This window comes from Podarcis tiliguerta (genome assembly GCF_965153285.1).
Source record: "Podarcis tiliguerta genome assembly, chromosome: 12".
Taxonomy (NCBI): Eukaryota; Metazoa; Chordata; class Lepidosauria; order Squamata; family Lacertidae; genus Podarcis; species Podarcis tiliguerta.
The window spans coordinates 58,529,623-58,549,289 of NC_139545.1; the positions used below are offsets into that span (position 1 = coordinate 58,529,623).

General features: G+C 51.8%; 2 protein-coding genes and 1 long non-coding RNA gene across 6 annotated transcripts in view; 1 reads left to right on the forward strand and 2 right to left on the reverse strand.

Moving 5' to 3' along the window:
* LOC310660977 (uncharacterized protein) overlaps positions 1 to 19,667 on the forward strand; it is a 776,342-nt gene that overhangs the window by 557,163 nt on the left and 199,512 nt on the right. The gene's annotated exons all lie outside the window — the stretch shown is intronic.
* LOC310661158 overlaps positions 1 to 19,667 on the reverse strand; it is a 142,919-nt gene that overhangs the window by 47,541 nt on the left and 75,711 nt on the right. The window lies entirely within an intron of this gene.
* Positions 715 to 19,426, reverse strand: LOC310660983 (glycine receptor subunit alpha-4). Of its 3 annotated transcripts, none has more exons than XM_083406646.1 (9): positions 19,405 to 19,426; positions 12,885 to 13,018; positions 12,688 to 12,755; positions 11,224 to 11,447; positions 11,025 to 11,107; positions 9,733 to 9,873; positions 7,755 to 7,969; positions 6,262 to 6,411; positions 715 to 2,046 (listed from the first exon to the last, which is right to left on the reverse strand). In XM_083406646.1, the coding sequence occupies exons 2-9, from the start codon at positions 12,961 to 12,963 to the stop codon at positions 1,750 to 1,752; spliced, it is 1,257 nt and encodes a 418-aa protein (XP_083262772.1). In that variant the 5' UTR covers positions 12,964 to 13,018; positions 19,405 to 19,426; the 3' UTR covers positions 715 to 1,749. The 3 variants fall into 3 exon arrangements, with proteins under 3 accessions (XP_083262772.1, XP_083262771.1, XP_083262773.1); XM_083406645.1 differs by lacking the exon at positions 19,405 to 19,426 and adding an exon at positions 18,828 to 18,927; XM_083406647.1 differs by lacking the exon at positions 19,405 to 19,426 and adding an exon at positions 17,674 to 17,856.

A 19,667-nucleotide genomic window follows, 5' to 3' on the forward strand; every position in this document is an offset into this window, starting at 1 on the left:
GCAAAACTCATCGCATGCCAGCACTGTCCCTGTTAGGTGCCAAGGGAGTGGGATTCTGAATCCCTATGCTTTTGCGTTCTCCTTCATTATGGTCTCATTCTAGCCCTGTTTTGCGGAGAGCCGAAGCCTTCAGGAAACACACCCTGAGGCAACGCCCCCCCTTGCCCTGGGTCTCCAGCCTATCTTTGATTACAAGGCAGACAGACCCCAGGACCCCAGGACCCCAGGACTGGCTCCACTTAACTTGTAAGTCACGATATGCTGCAACTTAGAAACAAATAACTCATAACACATCCATTGACCGCTGCAAGAACAACCATTGCCAAGACATGGAAATAATTACAAATAATGGTTGGTTATGGACCAATAGTCGAATGCAATCTGGCAAACAACAGGATTGGAAAAACTGCCACAAAAATTAAAAGTAGCAAGAGGGCAAAAGAATCATGATGATTTTTATGCAATCTGATGTGAGTTTATTGATTACACAAATAAAGAGGCATATGGAAGAACCGTACCCAAAGTTTACAGCACAGTCTAGCGTGCATGAAGGACATATTTTAACTTTCCCCCTACCCCTTTCTTATAAAGTCCTATAAATTCTAATTGTTATTGATACAAAATTCCTCTTACTTATTGTCACCGTTACTTTGCACCATTTCATATCTGTAGTAATTGTCATATTTTTGCTATATACACTTTGACACAACCTTGTCAGAAACATTTGTCTGTGTGTTTATTGTTGATTTAATTTTATGTAATTGTTGCATGTCATATGCTCTAATGTAAACAAAGATATATCTCAATGCAACCGTGATAAACAGCTTAAAGATGAAAAGGAATAAGAACTATGTTACCCTCCCCCAAAAAAGAACTGAACTGCGTTGAATGAGGACACCAAAACATTTCTCCCATAGTCCATCCAAGCAGCAGTTAAACATTTCTAAAAAGTATAAACACACACACGCAGCAAGATAGAGTTGCATTACTTGTGCCTTCCTTTTGTCTCCATCTCTGGACAGTTTCTGGACCATCAAGGACTGACCACACCTGCCTTGTCCTTAAGGACCTTCATCTCTGCACCATGTCCCAGTCCCCCCACCCCCTGCACCACTGCTGGTTTGGTTGGTCTTCCAGATCTATGGGTTGTGTTGGTGCTGGGGAGATGGCAGGAAGTGACGTTGCTTGCAAGACATATCCATGCTACTAATGCAGGGCAGGAGCCCAGCTGATGTAAGGACCATGCTGTGTGACTAGGAAATGTCCTCCTCAAAGATCCTCTGTTGGACCATGCTGGCTAAGTATTGGTGGGATGGTGGGTTAGATGGCAAGGGCGGCGGTGGCAGCACACTGTGCTACGGAGCTGGGAAACTGGGTCCCACTGACTCTCCCACCTCCTTGTTGGGGTGAAGGAACATCAACACAGGTCTAGGGTACAAACTCTGGTGCCTCCAGTGGGCTTTAAAATCCCTGGGGCAGGAAGGCCAGCACTTTGAGAAACACGCCCCACCCTTAAACCCTATGGTGGAGGTACTGGAGGAAGAAGTGGGAGCAAGCTCTGCTTTGGGCCTTCTCATGCCATGCACAGCTCGACAACTTTCTTGGCCAGCACTGGGAAACTTGTGTCCAGGAAACACGAAAGGCATGGGGGAGAGAGAGGTCAACATCCCAATGCCTTGCAAGGTGAAGGCCAGACAGAATGCAGCTCCCAAGGTCCTTGTGGCTTGGCTTCCGAGTCCTGGTAAGAGCTCAGGGCGTGGCTTGGTGGACGTCCTCTGAGCGAAGCACTTTGTAGACCACCCAGTAGAAGATGTTGAAGACCAGGAAGGTGAAGGGGAAGACCGCCCGAGAGATGGTGTCGATGCGCTTGGCCCTGTCCAGGTAGCGCCTCCGGAGCATCTCGTCCTCCCTCAGGAGCGAGGTGGGAGGGGGTGGCCTGTAGAGGTCAAGACTTTCCATTGCCCCACCGTCCTTCATGTGCTGCAGGCAGTGGCCCAGGCCGTAGCCCCGGAAGTAGAAGCGGCTCTCGCGGACAACCTCTTCCTCCTGGGGAAAGAGAAAGGGAGGGAGCAGCCCAGGGAGCTGGGGTCATTGCGTTGGAGGGGCTTAAAGGTTCTCCGTCTTGTCTACAGGACAGGGGGGGGGCCTCGATGCTGCTGCATCATGGCTCAAGCCCAAAATCCTTCCTCCAAGGATGGTGGCTTGAACCAGGGAACTGAAACTAATGGGACCCAATTGCTTTTGAGGTAACGCCGGAGACATGCCACAGCAGAGCAGGTGGGATGTCTACAAGGCAGTCAAACCAACAAGGTGTGGTTGCTAGAAAGGCAAACAAGGGGGAAGTTGGATCTCTACAGGAAATCCTCCCTGGGAGAGCCACTCCCACTGTCTCTAGCCAGGTAAAGGTGAGCAGCCTATATAAGCCGGTCACATCCCTGGCCTGCTCCTTCTCTGATTCCTGATCTCCGATCTCTCTCATCTCTTCTCTTCAATGACTAGGGATGTAGGACATGCATTGAGTATGAGACACAGCTCAAACTCCACTTTAATCTAAACTACCACATATGTCTGTAACTACCTTTTAAGCCTGGTGCAAGACTGCTGCTGTGAAACTGGGTCAGTAAACCTGTCTTTACTAATAAGAATACTGTGTGTTTATTGTTTTAAGGGGGGGGGGGAATACCAGGAAATCCAATCTGTGATAAACCATCCTGGCTTGCTTAAATTAAAGGGCTAACACTAGTTTATCAACAGCTTTCTTATTATTATTATTTTCAGCAAAGGGGATGTACTCTGCTGAACTCACAAATGTGAGTAAGGAAGGATAATATCTAACAAATATATTATCTCTTTATTTCTATACGCATCCCATGAGAGCATGTGAAGAGGGGCTGCAGCCTTCTCTATTTCCAGCTTCTATAGTGTGTGTCTGTCGAAGAGCTCCGTGCCACTCAGAACGCATGCATGCCCTGATAACAGCTGCCCTTTGGTCCTCCTAAGCGCACTTCCAGCACATCCAACCCTCTCTCCCTCTGGGCTCCTTTGGCTTCCAAGGGCTGTGTGCTGACCCCACTGCCAGCAAAAACCCTTTGCTCCCACACATACAGGGGGTGCTGTGCATTTGTGGGCAACACTGCAGGGTGGGTTTCTCACAGGCAATGGGGAAGGCGGTGCAAGGGAGGGAGGGAGGGGGAAAACACGAGGGTTGGCGTGGAGAAGGGTGTCAGGCGGAGAGCAGGAGATCTGTGGGGTGGGGTCAGGGGGTGGGGAAGGGGTGTGTGCTTGCTTTTTACCCTGGAGTCGGTGCTGCCGAATTGAGAGAGGGTCTCGCAGGTGGACTCGCTGCTGGGCGTGACCTCCAGCTGCCGTAGGGACTCCAAGCTGGGCGTCTGGCTGTTCAGACCCTTTTACAATCCAGCAGGGAGTGCAGATCAAACAGAAACAGGAGAGTGGATGATCGAGGGTTCGGCTGGCGCACAGCGACTCTGGGCGGGAGCCCGTGCAATGGGTCTGTCCATTGATGCCCATAGGCGTGGCTCGCTCTGGCTCAACAGGTCTCCTCTTAGAGAGCTTGGTTGATTACAGTCCTCTGAGTGGACTCACACATGCACAGAACAGAGAGGGAAGACCCACCAGGTGCCTGGCAGGCCTGCCCTCTCCTCTTTGGAGGATGGCAGCAAAAAGGCAGTGGGGCAGTGGGGCTTAGAGGCCCTGGTGGGTGGCCTGGAATCACAGAACCGTAGTGTTGTGGAGTTGGAAGGGACCTGCCCAACCTTCTACAATGCAGGAATCTCAACTCAAGCAGATGGCCATCCAAGCTCTGCTTCAAAACCTCCAACGAGAGAGAGAGTTCACCACTTTCCAAGGGAGTCCGTTCCACCCAAAGACAACCCTCATTCACACACACACACACACACACACACACACAATGCCTCCAACAAAGGGCTCAAAATGGCGTGTGGGCTTTGACGGCACATTCACACAAACCAGCCATTCAGGAGCAACCAGCTTAGGCAGGGAGGAGGAGGGGAATGGAGGAGGATGAAAGGCAAGGTTTTGTGGGAGCTTGTGGGATGGCAGCATCATTACAGGCACACACACACACACACACACCTTGGTAGGACCTGAACCAATGGATTCAAATGACAAGGAAGGAGATTCCATCTCAACATCAGAAGAGCCATTGAACCATGGAATGGACTCCTTTGGGAGGTGGTGGACTCTGTTTCCTGGGAGGTTTTGAAGCAGAGCTTGGATGTCCATCAGTCAGGGATGCTTGAGCTGAGATTCCTGGGGGTCTCTTCCAACTCTAAGATTCTATGATTCCGCCTCGGCTTGCCAAGTGGCCAGCCTTTAAGGCTGCAGAGATAGAACTGGGAGGGTGACATCTTAAAAGACGGGCAAGGGTTGAGGTGGGTGAGGAGGAAGGGGCTGAGCAGGATTGCCCAGGGTCCTTCAGCATTCCTGGCCCTTCCTTGCAACTCCCGGAAATGGGTGGGTGCCAAATAAGCCAACCTACGCAAATGTGCTCTCAAAAATGTCCTTTCAACATTTGCTTTTCCTGACGATTTCGTTTATTAAAGTGAGATGGTTACAGTGGGGGGTGGGCCCTGGGGCGCATGACTCAGGAAAAGGGGGCTGAGGAGAAGGGGAGAGGGGTGGAAGGAGGAAGCAGCAGCAGCAGCAACACAGTCTCACAGACAGACTCCCTCGAAGACCAGTAGCTTTATCTCTGGGGCTACAAACCCAGCTGGGAACCCTGCCGCCATGCCCAGGAAGGTGCTTCCTCTGAATTCTAGGTCTGTGCCTGGCTTTGCTGCAGCTAGAGAAGGCCACTTGCGCTCTGCACCTGCTCAGAGATGCTCCCTCCATCCTGCTCACAGAATCATAGAATCGTCGAATTGCAGATTTAGAAGGGACCCTGAGGGTCAGCTGGTCCAACCCTATTCAAGGCAGGAATCTCAACTGAAGCATCCATAACCAATGGCCACCCAACCTCTTTTTGCTGCTGCATCTCACTATTGAGTCGCGTTAAGCTTGGAGTCCACCAAGACCCCCTAGAGTCTTCTCACATGTACTACTGGCAAGCCAGGTTGTCCCCCATCCTTATGTTCTTACAGCTCCTTCCATTGAATGGCAGCAGCTCTCAGATCAAGCATCTTCTCCCTGTTAGTGTAGTCTAAAAACAGACTTGAAACGATCCTTGCATAGTTTTGCCCCTAGCAACAAGTTTTATCCCAGCAACAGGTCTTCCCCAGCAAGAGGGTTTCCTTAGCAACAGACATCTCTATTAGACAGGCTCTGAATGAGAGGATTTTGGCTGTTACTCTGGCCAGACAGCTAAAGAGCAGAGAGGAGGAAGGATTCTCTCTGCATAGTTTTACTTTATTTTCCTCAGACCAGTAGTTGTAATGTCAATTTTTCAATAAATATTTTAAGCAGGACTAGAATGGGTGAGGTGTTTGTTCCCACATGGGAATTCACCAACAGATGAGCTGCACTGAGAAAGAAGATTCTGGAAGATTTTCTGGGTGATTCGGCTGACTGAAAAGGAGCCCCAAAATTGCATTGATACACCTGGCCCTCCCTGGAGAAGCCGTTGGGAGTTGTACCTGTGACCTTCTGCAGGCCCTGAGCTACAGCCCTTCCCCTCAAAATAAAGATTTGTTCTCATGGTTCAGAATGAAAGACTCCAGCTAGACCCTGAGAGCTCTTGGGAGTTGGTTGCAGCAGCCAATGATAATGGTGTCAAATCAGATTCAAAACCTGTTTTGTTTTGTTTTTCTTTTGCTACAGAGACTTGGGGCAGATTTGGTGAACCTGATGAAACAAAAACACCTGCAAAACAGGTGGGAGGCCTTGAAATGTCTTCTGGGAGCCACCTGTTTCTCAACATGCTAGTCTGAGCTACAGCCCCCTCCAAAGCCCCTGCTTCCCCACCACACCCTGGGCGACTTTCAACAAAAATTCAGGGTCAGCTGGGCCAGGAATCTGGGAGGGAGAGCAAGTGGGGGCAATCCTGCTCCATTAGGAAGGAGTTGAGCAACCCAGCAGACAGGGATGGCTCAGCTATTGCCGCTTAAGAAGGGAAGCCCTGATCCTGCCCACCCCTCCCTTTCCCCAACCCAGGATCATGGCCATTGTGTCTGGCCTGAGAAGAGCAGCTGGGAATACAGCCAGCGAATCGCCCCCTTTCATCAAGAAGACAGCCAAGGTGGGGGGCGGGGCAGGTGGGGTGGGGGTGTCAATCCGCCTACTCACCATCTGCTGCCGCCGCTGCCTTCGGCGCAGGCGCATGAACTCCTTGTGCTGGCGGGAGACGAAGTTGACGGCGGCATACTCCAGCAAGGCGGCGAAGACGAAGAGGAGGCAGACAGCCATCCAGATGTCAATGGCTTTGACGTAGGAGACCTGCAAAGGAGGAAGGGAGAACGGGGTGGCTCCTCAGAGGTGGATGGCTAGGCAGGGCCTGACTTGAGAGACTCCATCCGCCTTGGGGATCTTGTCCCCTACTCAGCAGGAGCACCCTAATGTCCCACAGTGTCTTAGAATAAAATTATCCTAGAATTGGAAGGGATCCCATGGGTCAATTTAGTCCAACCCCCTGAGAAGCAGGAATCTCAGCTCAAGCATCCATGGCAGATGACCACCCAACCTCTGCTTAGAAACCTCCAAGGAAGTCGAGCCCACCCCCTCCCAAGGGAGACTGTTCCACTGTTGAACTGCTCTTACTGCTAGAAAGTTCTTCCTGAGGTTTAGACAGTACCTCCTTTCTCATAACTTGAAGCCATGGGTTTGAGTCCTCCCCTCCAGAGAAGGAGGAAACAAGCTTGTTCCCTCTTCCATGGGACAGCCCTTGAGATGTTTGAAGACAGCTATCCAATCTCCTCTCAGTCTCCTCTTTTCCAGGCAAAACATACCCAGCTCCTTCAACTGTTCTTCACAAGGCTTGGTTTCCAGACCCTCAATCATCTTGGTTGCCATCCTCTGCACACCTTCCATTATCCTCCTTAAATTGCAAGGGGTTAGACTAGATTGCCCTCAGGGTCCCTTCCAACTCTGCATTTCTATGGTTCCGTGATGAATTCTATACTGATGCATTGGAAGAATAAACATCTGATCCTCTTCAGTCAATGGACTGACAACATGACAACACTTTCAACGTATGAACGGATTGCTTGTAGACATAGACTTTGTTCACAGAAATATATTGACATTTGGAATGAGTTTATACAGAATATAGTAGGTTTTTAATAAGCATATACATATTAGGATAATGGTGTCATTTATATCTATATAATAATGTATGGAAATGTAATTGTCTTTTCTGCAAAAATAAAAAAAATCCATGATTCTAGGAACTATGTACACTACCTTGAGAAAAGGTGGGTTGTGGATGTGATGAATAAATAATAAACCTCTCCTTTTTTCTGTCCCTGACAAAGTATCTTTGGTTATGCAATCTTGTCTTAATAGCTTCCAGAGATAAGCTGCACAGGATGGTGAAACAGAGATTTGCATTCTCAGAGAAGTGAGAAAGAGGAAGGAGCGTGGCTAAATAGAACATCCTCTCCTACTCCTCAAAATCCACGTATGACGCTTTGAGCTCCTTGGAGGGAAAGGTGCAGTGGGAATGCAATAATGAAACAAATATTTGCAAGACGCCATCTTGGGGACTGGAGAGGCTCACTTGCCTCCTCCTTGGGAGAGCGCTATTTCTCCCCTTCCCCCTCAAACAACCTGGCAGCACCAACCTTTGGCAGAGACGCCCGGGAGCCCGCGCTCTGCGTGGTCATGGTTAGCACCGTGGTGATGCCAAGGCCCACCCGGGCAGGGGCAGCATCCATGTTGATCCAAAAGGAGACCCAGGAAAGGATGACGATGAGCAGGCTGGGGATGTACATCTGGATCAGGTAGTAGCCCATCTGCCTCTCCAGGTGGAACTTCACCTCGATGCAGGTGAACTTCCCTGCAAGGGAAAAGGCAGAGCAGGCCCAGTGCCGGATTGACGGATAAGCTAAACAAGCTACAGCTTAGGGCCCCACTCTCTTGGGGAGAAAAACTGAATGTACATTTCCAAAATATATGATAAAAAACATAAAATAAAATCTACAATTATAATTTCATGTTATAGCAAGTTTCTAGAGACTAGATTATGAGTCTTTGTACATTGTGTTTCTAAAGGAACTTTTGCTATTGCCAAATGCCAATGTGTTTGCATTATTAAGTTTGTTATGAATAAAAAATCATTTTAAGTTAGAGCTTAATAATTATTTCACTATTAATATACTTCTTAATTGTATTTCACTATTAATATACTTCTTCTTAATTGCATTTCAGTTCAACAATGACTTTGATAAAATACATATTTTGTGATGTGCAAATGGCTTGAGATGCCTATGAGGTCCGTAAATGACCATATAGCATACATTCAACACAAAAAACAGCAACAATTTGTTGTTGACAAAGGACAGCTGGACATTGAAAGGGCCCCATTACCTTCTGGAGCACCTTAGGGCCTCATCAAACCTAAATCCGGTCCTGAGCGTGCCCACGAGACACTGATTACGGAAGGAGTATTTGAAATTTACAGCATGCTGTACATTGAAAGAAAACTATGTGAAAATGATGTGCCAATGATAGGGCCATGTGGTGGACGTGCAAAAAGGCTAGAGCGTTGTGGGAAATGATATATAATGAATTGAAAATAATGTTTAAGATAACTTTTGTTAATAAAAAAGGAAGCTTTTTTGAATAGGCATTACAGGAGAAGAAATACCAAAGGACTTAAAAAGACTGTTTATGCATGCAAAGACAGCTGCAAGAATGCTTTTTGCCCAGAGATGGAAGGAAGAGGAAACGCCAACCAAGAAAGAGTAGATAGTGAAAATGATGGACTACGCAGAAATGGTGAAAATGCCTGGGAAGATTAGGCACCAAGATGACAGTAAATTTTTAAAAGAATGGCATAAATTTATAGAGTATATTAAGGAACCATGTAAAAATTTAAAGACATTAGCAAGATTGATGTAGCACTTGTAATTTTTAACTGGTAAGGGATTTAATTAATTAAATTTAATTAAAGTTGGATATATGCAATTAGATTTAAAAAATGTATTTGAGGAAAACCAGAAGGGGGAGGAGGGAAGTCCAGGGGTTCAGGGAATCCCGCAAAGGTACAAATATTGCTGAATTTAAGTCTGAATGATGTTAATGATGAAAAACTGAATATCTATCTCTATCTATCTATCTATCTAGCTATCTATCTGTCTATCATCTATCTATCTATCTATCTATCTATCTATCTATCTATCTATCTATCTATATCTATCATCTAAAGACAGTGCCAATGAGACAACGCTGAGGTTGCAAAGGTTGGGGGGGCCTCCATGCGTCCTCCTCATAAAGAGATTGTTCCCCTCTTTATTTCATTTATTTGTGCCATTCCTAGACTCCCCCCTGGATGGTTTGCAAAAACCAGTCAAATATGCAGATCTGATACCATCAATTAAAAAGAGACTCTGTACAAGATTGGGATCCTTAAATTTTTTATTTTTATTTTTTATAAAGCAGAATCAGGAAATCAAGAAAAAAGAGGGGGGAACATCTGGAAGGTGAGATGCCCGCCATTGGCACAAGCCCCGTGGCAAAGGAGTGGGCAGCATTGCGGGTGGGAAGGTGCTCATTCTGTGCTGGGACGATGGAAGCATCTGACGGAGGGAGGCTGGTTACCTGTGTTGTAAGACTTTGTGCAATAGCCCAGGTCCTTCTCATCCCGCAAAATGAACTGAGGGAGCGTCAAGCCTTCGGCCACCTGCACAGCTTCCTGCTCCTTCACCCACTCAAAGATCAGGTCGTTCATGGTGTAGCCAACTAGAAGGCAAAGGCAGCGGGTGAGGAAGGGAGGGTGAGAGGGACAAGGTCAACCCAGAGTCTTCCAGACATCTATACAAAGCCACAAATGCTGTCAGGCATCCTCGCCCCTCCCCCAAACCACAAGGCATTCATAGAATGGTAGAGTTGGAAGGGACCCCTGGCTCCCTGGGTGCAATGTATGTAACGGTAAAGGGGTAAAGGGACCCCTGACCATTAGGTCTAGTCGTGGCCGACTCTCGGGTTGTGGCGCTCATCTCGCTTTATTGGCCGAGGGAGCCGGCGTACAGCTTCCGGGTCATGTGGCCAGCAGGACTAAGCCGCTTCTGGTGAACCAGAGCAGCGCACGGAAACGCCGTTTACCTTCCCGCCGGAGTGGTACCTATTTATCTACTTGCGCTTTGATGTGCTTTCAAACTGCTAGGTTGGCAGGAGCAGGGACCGAGCAACAGGAGCTCACCCCGTCGAAGGGATTCAAACTGCCAGCCTTCTGATTGGCAAACCCAAGAGGCTCTGTGGTTTAACCCACAGCACCACCCACATCCCTTGTCATCTAGCTTAGTGTTTCCCAAAGTGGGTGATACCACCCCCTGGGAGGCACTGGAACAATCCAGGGAGTGGCAGTCGCCTCGGGTTCAAGGGGGTGGGCACTGAATAGAAATATAGATACATAAAAAGAATGCAAATTTGTCACGGCATCTTTCTGTTTGTGCACTTAACGAAGGTAGATTTCCAGGGGGCAACTGAGTATTCTTTTTCTAAAAAGGGGGCACTAGGTCAAATAAGCTTGGGAACCTCTGATCTAGTCCAACCCCCTGCTATGCAGGAATCTCATCTAAAACATCCATGACAGGTGGCTACCTAAGCAGTGTTTGAAACTCCCATCGTTCTAGGAGCGACAGGGAATTTCATTAGCGCAAGCAACTTCTGAGTCTGCTGGGCCTTCCAGAACCTCTCCTTCAACAATGACTTTGGGGAGCCACCCTGGACTCAGCTGGCAGTCCTTCCACTGCCCGGCTGCTGGCCACTCCATGCAGCTCACTGGCAACAATTTGGGGCAGCATCCTTCCTCCTCGCCTCCAAACATAGACTGCAGGCGCGGCGACTGTCCTGCACTTGGCACCGCGAAAAGGTTTTGCCCTGGTACTCACAACTCTCCAGTTGCATCGTACAGGTCTGGATGTCCATCGGGAAGTTCTTGAGGTCCATGGGGCACGACAGGATTAGTGTCAGCCTAGGAGGGAAGGGGAGAGAAAGGAGAGGGTCAGGGTGGAAAGGGGTGTGTGCCGGGCCCTGCCCTGCTTCCGAGTGGCAGCAGGGAGAGCCCATGCCAGGCACCGCTGGGCCCACCTGATGCTGTAGAGCACGTTGCCATTCTTGAAGATGCGCAGGAGCTTGTTGTCGGTGGTGACCTCGTGGAAGTTGGCGCCCTTCTCGTTGGCAAAGAACAAATCCGGCTTCCAGATGGAGTCCAGCATGGATGGGTCAAGGTCCAGGGAGTCGTCGGGGTATTCCCGGTAGGCCAGGCGGGGGTCATTCCACTGCTGCCTCAGGAAGACGTTGACGCGGTAGTCCTGGAGAGCAGAGAGGAGCCGTCACACGCGGGGGCAAGCCACAGGACACAGGCATGTACCCGCGCACACACACATGCATCCATGTGCAGTGCTGGTTCAGGGCCTCTGGTATCCTGGCCCAGGAGTGAGCAAGGCAGGTGGGAGGTGGGGAATAAGGAAGCAAGCGAGCAAGCAAGCTGGGAAGAGATTATTTTTGTTTTTAATATTCTGTTGGAAGCCGCCCAGAGTGGCTGGGGAAGTCCACTTATTATTATTATTATTATTATTATTATTATTATTTGGAGAAAAGCTCTGGAACTCCTGCAAATCAATGGCTACTGATGTAGGACACGGTCTCCCTCCATAGTTGGGGGCAGGAATAATAATAATAATAATAATAATAATAATAATAATAATAATACTTTTTTAATTTAATAATAATAATATATATTTTTTTATTTATACCCCGCCCATCTCTGGGGGCTCCCAACCGAATATTAAAAACACAATACAGCGTTAAGCATTAAAAGCTTCCCTAAACAGGGCTGCCTTCAGATGTCTTCAAAAAGTCAGATAGTTGCTTATTGCCTTGGCATCTGATGGGAGAGCGTTCCACAAGGCCGGCGCCACCACCGAGAAGGCCCTCTGCCTGGTTCCCTGTAGCCTAATGACTTTGGATACCAGTTGCTGGAAACCACAGGAGGGGAGAATCAACACTGTAGAGTTGGAAGGGACCTGCAGGTAATCTAGTCCACCCCTGGGAGAGCGTTCTTATGATCGTATCCTACTTGTAGGTTTCTTGTTTGCCCCTGTGCCCATTGTAGCTCAGTTGGTAGGACCTAAGACTCAGAATCTCAGGGTTTTGGGTTCAATACCCGCATTGGGCAAAAGATTCATGCACTGCAGAGGGTTGGACTAGATGACCCTGGTGGTCCCTTCCAACTCTGTAATTCTTTGATAGACTAAGACCCCTGTAAGTGAGGGTGCCAGAGGAGGAGGGCCATGGGCTTGATCCAGCTACAGGGTTATTTGTGTGTTCTTATGCACAAGCCACAAGACTCTTCTCTGCCTTCTTCCCAATTGTCCTCATCACCTGAACCTCCATCTTTCCCACCACTCTCCTCTCCCTGCCCCCCATCAACCTCCAAGGGAACAGCAGCCACTCAGAGGGAAGCACAACCCCCAGGGACCGCTGCCCAGCCAGCCCCAGGGCAGAGGAGGACCCTTGTGCTTGGGGCGAGGCAAGCAGTCAGAGTCTCACCATGGTTGTTTCAGTGACCGAACCAAAACTGTTGATGAAGATGTTGCATGTCACGTTGACGGGCGGGCCTGTAAGCCAATGGGAAAGCACAGGTGAGTTGACAAGGTTCCAGGGCGCAACTCAAAGCTGCCTTCCACCAAGTCAAAGCATTGGTGTTGTGAAAGGATGGGAAGGATGTGAGCAAAGTCCTCCTTTACCTTTGAAATTGGGTCTGATGCGGGCATCGTACCCCGACGTCCGGCCCATGAGCTTGTCCAGGAAATCAGAGGGAGACATTGGTTGCGGGAGGCTCCGTGAGGCAGATTTTGCTTCTCCTTTCCCTGACACCAGTCTGCGGGGAAGAGAGGGGGATGTCAGCAGGCTGAACCCTACTTTTCTAAACACACACCCCACTGCTGGAAATAGGAGCTGGCATCATCTGGGTGCCTCAACACGCAGAGGTAGAAGGCAGCAGTGTGGTACAGTGGGTAGCGTGTCAGACTGGGACCTGAGAGAGAGTTCAAGCCCCCACTCAGCCATGAAGCTCACAAGGTATGGCCAGTCACTGCGTCTCATCCTACCTTGCAGGGTTGTTGTGATGGATCAATGAGGACAAAGAGAGCTTTGTATGCCACCTTCAGCTCTTTGAAAAGGTGGGACATGGTTTTGATGCATAAAATAAATAGTCTAACCTCTTGGTGCCACTCAAGCTACTCCCTGTGTCCCCTCTGTGAGAGACGGGACCCCCGCTGTGCCATGACAGAGGAGATGGCAGAGCCATATATATTATCTTACCTCCCTGGGCACATGTTCTCTTTTTCAGCACTTTCCCCCAAAGCCAGAAATGTGAGAACATCTGCTAAATCTGAGCTCCAAACTCAGACTCCATCTTAAGCTAGACTTAAGCAAGTCTTTGTAACTGAATTACCTAAGCCTGCCTGAAGAAAGCTGCTGCATCTGTTACTCTTCAAGAAGTATTCTGAGTGAGGAAATGTTATTTTTTCCCCTTTTACAAGACTGTGTGATTGTTGTTTTAAGGGGGAGAAAAGGGGGAAATATACCAGGAGAACCCAGTTTGTCTTAAGCATTCTGGATTGCTTAAACTAAAAGGCTAAAACTAAACTATCTAAGCTTCCCTTTTTAAGCTGCAAAAGGATGGCACTCTGCTGAGCTCACAGATGTGAGGAAGGAAGGATAATATCTAATAATTAGACCCTAGCATCTCTTCACATCCCAACAGCAGGGCAGAGAGAGTTATCCAGAGGGCCAAAGGTTTCCCCTTTGCTGCCAGTCTGGGCCCAGCTTGCATCTCGCCTGCAAGGCCTTGTGCTGGCTCTCCCCATGGAACAAGGGGTGCTTCCCCAGAGCTCTGCTCAGAATTAGGATGGTCATTAAGCAAATTAAGGAAACCAGCACTGCAAAAACTGGACATGGCAGCCTTGGCAGCCTTTACAGGGAGATGCCATCTTCCTTCTCCTCCAGTTCCTCAAGGTCTTTGTGCAGCTGCCAGGGCAAAAGCAGACCTTTCCACTCCCCAAGGGAGTTTGCTGTCACTCCTGGGGGGGGTGCTGCTCTCTGCCCGCTCCCTGTCCCTCCCCAGGCAAGAGGGCACTGCGGGGCACTGCAGTCTCTCTCTGTCACCCGCCCACCTTCCTCTGAGTGTGCTCAGCCTGCAGAGGCCTCTTCCCAGCCGTGCTTGAAAGGGGCAGGCAGGCACTGCCCCCACCTCCCCCCAGACAAATAGGACGTTGATTAGTTTTTCAGTGGACCTGTTTAAAAGATTTTGTAAATTGTTCTTCTTCCTGAAGGAGCATCTCCACCCCATCATTCTGCCTGGACACTGAGGTCCAGCCCTGAGGGCCTTCTGGTGGTCCCCTCGTGAGAAGCCAAGTTACAGGGAACCAGGCAGAGGGCCTTCTTGGTGGTGGTGCCCACCCTGTGGAACGCCCTCCCATCAGATGTCAAAGAGAAAAATAACTACCAGACTTTTAGAAGACATCTGAAGGCAGCCTTGTTTAGGGAAGCTTTTAATGTTTAATACGTTGTGGTATTTTAATATTTTGTTGGAAGCTGCCCAAAGTGGCTGGGGAAACCCAGCCAGATAGGCAGGGTATAAATAATAAATTATTATTATTATTATTATTATTATTATTATTATTATTATTAGTTTTCATTACTTTGCTCCCCACACTTGGGAGTGGGGAGAATTCAGCGTAGAGGGCTATAGATACTGTGAATAAGTCAATAATATTTCCCCTCTTTGGCCAGCTGCTGGTCCCTCCCTGTACACCCCCCCCCCCATTTGTCAACTCCGAGGAGCCCAGGTTCTGCCTCTCCCTAAGCAGGAGCGGCGGGGCAGTCCACCCCGGGTGTCATCACTGGGGGGGATGACATTCGACGCACCGCCTGCCCGTGACTCCCAGACCTACCCCCCTTTGTTTTGACAGCTGGGGGAGGCTTTGGAGTTGTGCGCCGGCGGCTCGCCATTGCCCCTCGCTCCTTGGCTGCTTGGGGGGGAGCCTCCCCATAGCTGTTAAAAGGAAGAGGGAAGGGAGGAAGGGCGCTGGCAAAGCGGTATGGCTCCCCCCCCCCCAGGAAGCAGCCCACCATGGTCAGATCGCTCCACCCCCCATGGGCATCTCTCCCCCTGGGACACTCACCCCACCCCTATGGCTGTGCACTGCTCCGGGCGCTGGAGCAGCTAGCTCTGCCTCTGTCCCTAAGGCCAGCCTCTGAGTCCCCCCTGCCAATCATAGAGTTAGAAGGGACCCTGAGGATCATCGAGTCCAACCCCCTGCAATGCAGGAATAAATATGCAGCCGTCCCAAACGAGGATCAGAGATGCAGCCTTGGCGTTATCATCGCCGCGCTCCAACCAAACGAGCTATCCACACTTCTCCCAAATGCCCCCTTCCGCAAGAGCTGCCCGAGGATTTGCGGTCGATTCCCCGCGTGAAAATGCTCGTCTATTAAAAGGAAGGGAGCTCCCGGGAAAGGAGTCGCTGGCTAGACTGGAAAAGCACATTGCAAGACGCTACCTTGTTAAAAGACGCAAAAGAGGCTTCGCAGATCCTGGGAGGCCAAATAATTTTAACAAGCCCAGCAGCTCCTCTGCAAGGTCAGCAAAGCGAGCGCTGCGGGAGGTCAGCCGCGCTTGCATCCAACTCATTATTCGCTCGCCAAGGCCCCTGCAGAATCCGGAGTGGAACAGGCCCCCTGGAGGTTTTGGTCTGTGGCAAGAACAGCTCCCTTCCCCTCCCTCTGGGGGGCTGAAAGATCTGGAGTAACTTACAAGCCAATTGAGGCTTCGGCAGCATGTAGAATATACATTCTCCTCTCTCTTTCTGCATCAAGAAATGACATCTAAATAAACGCAACAAGCAAAACTATCTGAGCTGGATGCGTCTCCAGTGACCCTGCTCCGTTACTGGGCCAGTGCTGCCTGGAAAGACTGGTGGCCCCCCTGGCAGAAGTTGGGTGGGTGAGTCCTTGTAGGACAGGACCCCTGTATGCCTGGGTGGGGGAGAGCTGTACCATTCTGGGCTGAGCAGGAAAGATCAGAAAACAGCGACAGGAAGTGTGGACCATTTGCCGCCTGGCTGCGCAGTGCCTGGGGTCTCTCTCAAGCCCTCGAGGGTCGCCAGAAGTGGGGGTCCCATTTCCGTCCAGGCCTTTCCCTTTTGACCCAGTCTGAGGACAGGAGCGTCTGCCGCCAGTCCAGTTGAGAAGCACGCAAGGGGCTAAGAGCTTCAGTTCTTGGCATCCGTGCATCTCCAGGGGTAAAATCGAACTACAGTACTGTGTTAGCAGCACCGAAGGGACTTCCCCAGGACGCAAGCCTTGACCAGTGTTTGGAGGTCCTGGGCTGCCCATATAACAAGACCCCTCTCTGGGCCTCACTGATGGGGTCCAAAGGAGAGCACCAGCTGGGCTGCAGGAGGGACTGGAAGGAAGTGTGCTAGGCACCATCCAACCGCCTTAGGGACTCCACTCTTGTTCTGTGTAGGGTTTACTCCTTAGCCTTTTCTTCTCCCAAAGATATCCCGCAAGGCAGCGGGTGTTTATGATAAGAGTTTTCTTTCTCCAAGATAGGCTCCCTTTCCATGTGGCCGAACCCCACCTGCCCCTCATTACCCCCTAGACCACCTTCAGAAAACCCCTTCTTGACCATTGGACCCTCTCTTGGTCTCGTCCGCTCAATCGGCCGGAGTCTGTCTTTGCATGCAGGGGAAGTCCCTGACTCACTGAGGGATGGAGACCCATCGCTACCTTCACCTGATTTAGCTTCAGTGCCTTCAGGCAAACCTGATATTACTCCCAATGGACACACCGGGCAGAAGATACTGCGCTGCGGAGCCGAGGGGCAGAGGGAGTGAGGATTCCTGGAAGAGCTGAAAGAGCCCCCGCTGTCTGTGCCCACCCAGATGAATGTACCTTTGTACAAGCAAGATGTTCCCTGCCCTTCACTCCAAATCCTCCTGGAAGTGGATCCTGAGGCAACAGCCAAGCCCCATATCAGGCAGCCCCACAGAGCCAGGAAATCTGGCCGGCTGCTGTCACCCCTGCAGTAGCCGCAGGGCCTTCCTGGGGGTAGCCCCACGCTCATTGGAATGCAAGAACTGCACCATAGCTTGGGAAAGATTTGGGTTATCTTCAGTGCGTCCCTCCATGAGGGTGGTGGGGCAGCTTAGCTGGGGTCTTCCTGTGTGTTTCACTCTTGAGGTCTGAACCCCCAGATCTCAGTGTCGCTGGCAGGCAGGCCTCCCCCCCAGACCTCGAGCTTTAAGTCCAGACAACGGACAGAGGCTGCTCCCGATCAAAAATAACCTCCTTGGCTATTCCCACACTTCACAACTGCACTGTCCGTGTGCGTGTGTAGAAATGGTTGCTATGTTAGAGACAGCTGGCGAATTTGCAGAGCGGAGCAAGCCCAGACTGCAAGGGGGCGGGGGGGGGTTGAGCCTGACCTCCCTGCAGGCTTTTTGGTTCAGCTTCCCAAGCGCTTACCTGGAGACCCGAGGCTGACATGAGGGGATCTGAAATATTCACGGGGTCCTGGAGTCCTGCAAACATCTACGAGGCTCTTACACTACAGAACACTTAAAGGAGTTTTCTCCCAGCGCTGCTCTCCCTACAGCTGGAATGTCTGTGGGGCGATGCTGGGACCTCCCAGCGCAAAATGGATGAGGAACATGGGTCTTCTTGCAAGCCCCACATCCCACCCCAAGGACCTTGCTGCTGCTGCTGGCACCTCTGCCTTCCCCTAAACCCAAGAAGGCTGTCAGTTCCTCTTAGGAGTACTCACCATGCCAGAACATACAGTACTCCTCCCCAATGCCCATCCCACCCTGGGGCGCTTCGTTGCTGGAGTGGCCTCTCTGGTCCCCCTCCTGCCCCGTGCCCGGAGAAATGTTGCTTCTCGGACCCTGGAGAGAACCAGGCCTAGTAGCTCAGGTGAAAGGACTTCCTTCTCCTTCAGACCCCACCCCGAGCCTTGCCTGAGAGCTAAGCGCCCCTCCCCCCGCCAGCCCCCGCACCTGCGCCCAGATTGCCAGCGCCGGTCTCTGAGGGGGATCCGGTCCCCAGAGCCTTCTTGCCCAGCAAAGGGCATTCTCCCCCTGGCAGTGAAAAGCGGCTGGTGCTAAAATTCTCCCCCGAGAAGGACCAAGAGGCCTCGCTGGGTCGGGATAGGACCAGCCTCGCTCGTTCCCTCCCTGCCGGGCTTCACAACCCGCCGCCCCCGCAGTCCGAGCGCAAGCAAGAAGCCCCCCCCCCCCCAAGATCCAAGCAGATCTGGAAGCGAGGTGGGGGCTGGGACTGTGGAGATCTGCGGGCTAAGCTGGTGGTGAAGGTGGGGGAGAGAGACCCTCTCGTGATTTCTTTGCAGGGCTTAGGCTCCAAAGCCGGCTCAGGAGGGGAAGGAGCTGCGGGAACGAAGGCGAAGAGGGAAAGTGAGGCGGGGGGGGGGCGGGGCTGCCTGGCACTTGATTTGAGCCCCCGAACCGGTTTCGAGCGCCAGCTCTCAGCCCCGGCGCCGAGAACGCGCCGCCACCTGGAAAATACCAGTGCGCCTCTGAGCACGTGCAAAGTGCCCCTTCCCTGCAGCTGCGGCCCCGACCGGAGACGCTCCCCGTCCCGCCCCCGCCCCCCCCCCGTCTCACCTGAGCAGCACGCCGAGCAGGAGGTGGGAGACGACGGGCCCTCGCATCCCTCGGCCGCGCGGCGTCCCCCGCCGGCGGCGGGGAAGGCGGGCGGGCGGCGAGGCTGGCGGTGGCGGCGGCGCCCCAGCCCGAGGAGGCGCGCGCGCATGTCCCGCCGCTGCTCCGCGGCTCCGTCCGGCAGCGGCAGTGGCAACGGCGGCGGCGGCGGCAGCAGCGCCGCATGGAGGCGCCTCGACGGCCGAGCGACGGCCAGCGCCTCAGTCCTGCCCGCCGCCGGCTTCCTCCGCCCGTAGCCCCGAGCCTGGCAGAGACGCTCCCGCTCGCTTCGGCCCGCCCTCCAGCGGGGAGGGCGCTGCCCAACCCACGCAAGGACAGCCCCGACGGCGCGGCGCGGCGCGGCGCTCTCCTGCCGCTCCCCGAAACCAGATCCGCCGCCGTCGCCTTTTCTTCTCCAAGCTTAACCTTCTCGGGCGCGCGAAAAAGGAGCCGCAGAGCTTGTGCAGAGTGCGCGCCGACGGAGAGAAAGGTCTGCGCCGTCGGAGCGCTTCTCCCGTCTGAAGGGTTACTCTCTGCTCACCAGAAACTGTGGTGTCAGCGCAGCGCGGTTGGTTCTGGATGCCCCAAATCCTCGCAGGGGAGAGCAAAGGTGGGCTCCCCGACCCTTCCCCTGTCCGCGACGTCGGATTGCCTCTCTCCCTCGCCCCCAATTCAGCGCTTCCCTTCTTTTTGGCTTTCTGTTCTGTGAGGTTGCTGGCGCCGCAGGGCTTTGCTCACCGGACACTCCCCCCCCCCCGCCTTCGCGAAGTTCTCCCCAGAAGTGAACCCCCATGGAGAGCCGAC

Bases quoted from the DNA above. Each gene is read 5' to 3' on its own strand.
- LOC310660983 (XM_083406645.1), bottom strand. From the start codon at position 18,874: ATGCGAGGGCCCGTCGTCTCCCACCTCCTGCTCGGCGTGCTGCTCAG. The intron at 11,108-11,223 runs GTGGGCCCAGCG...CTTCCCTCCTAG, and splicing joins AACGTGCTCTACAGCATCAG to GCTGACACTAATCCTGTCGT. The intron at 9,874-11,024 runs GTGAGTACCAGG...TTTGCCTTCTAG, and splicing joins TACGATGCAACTGGAGAGTT to TTGGCTACACCATGAACGAC.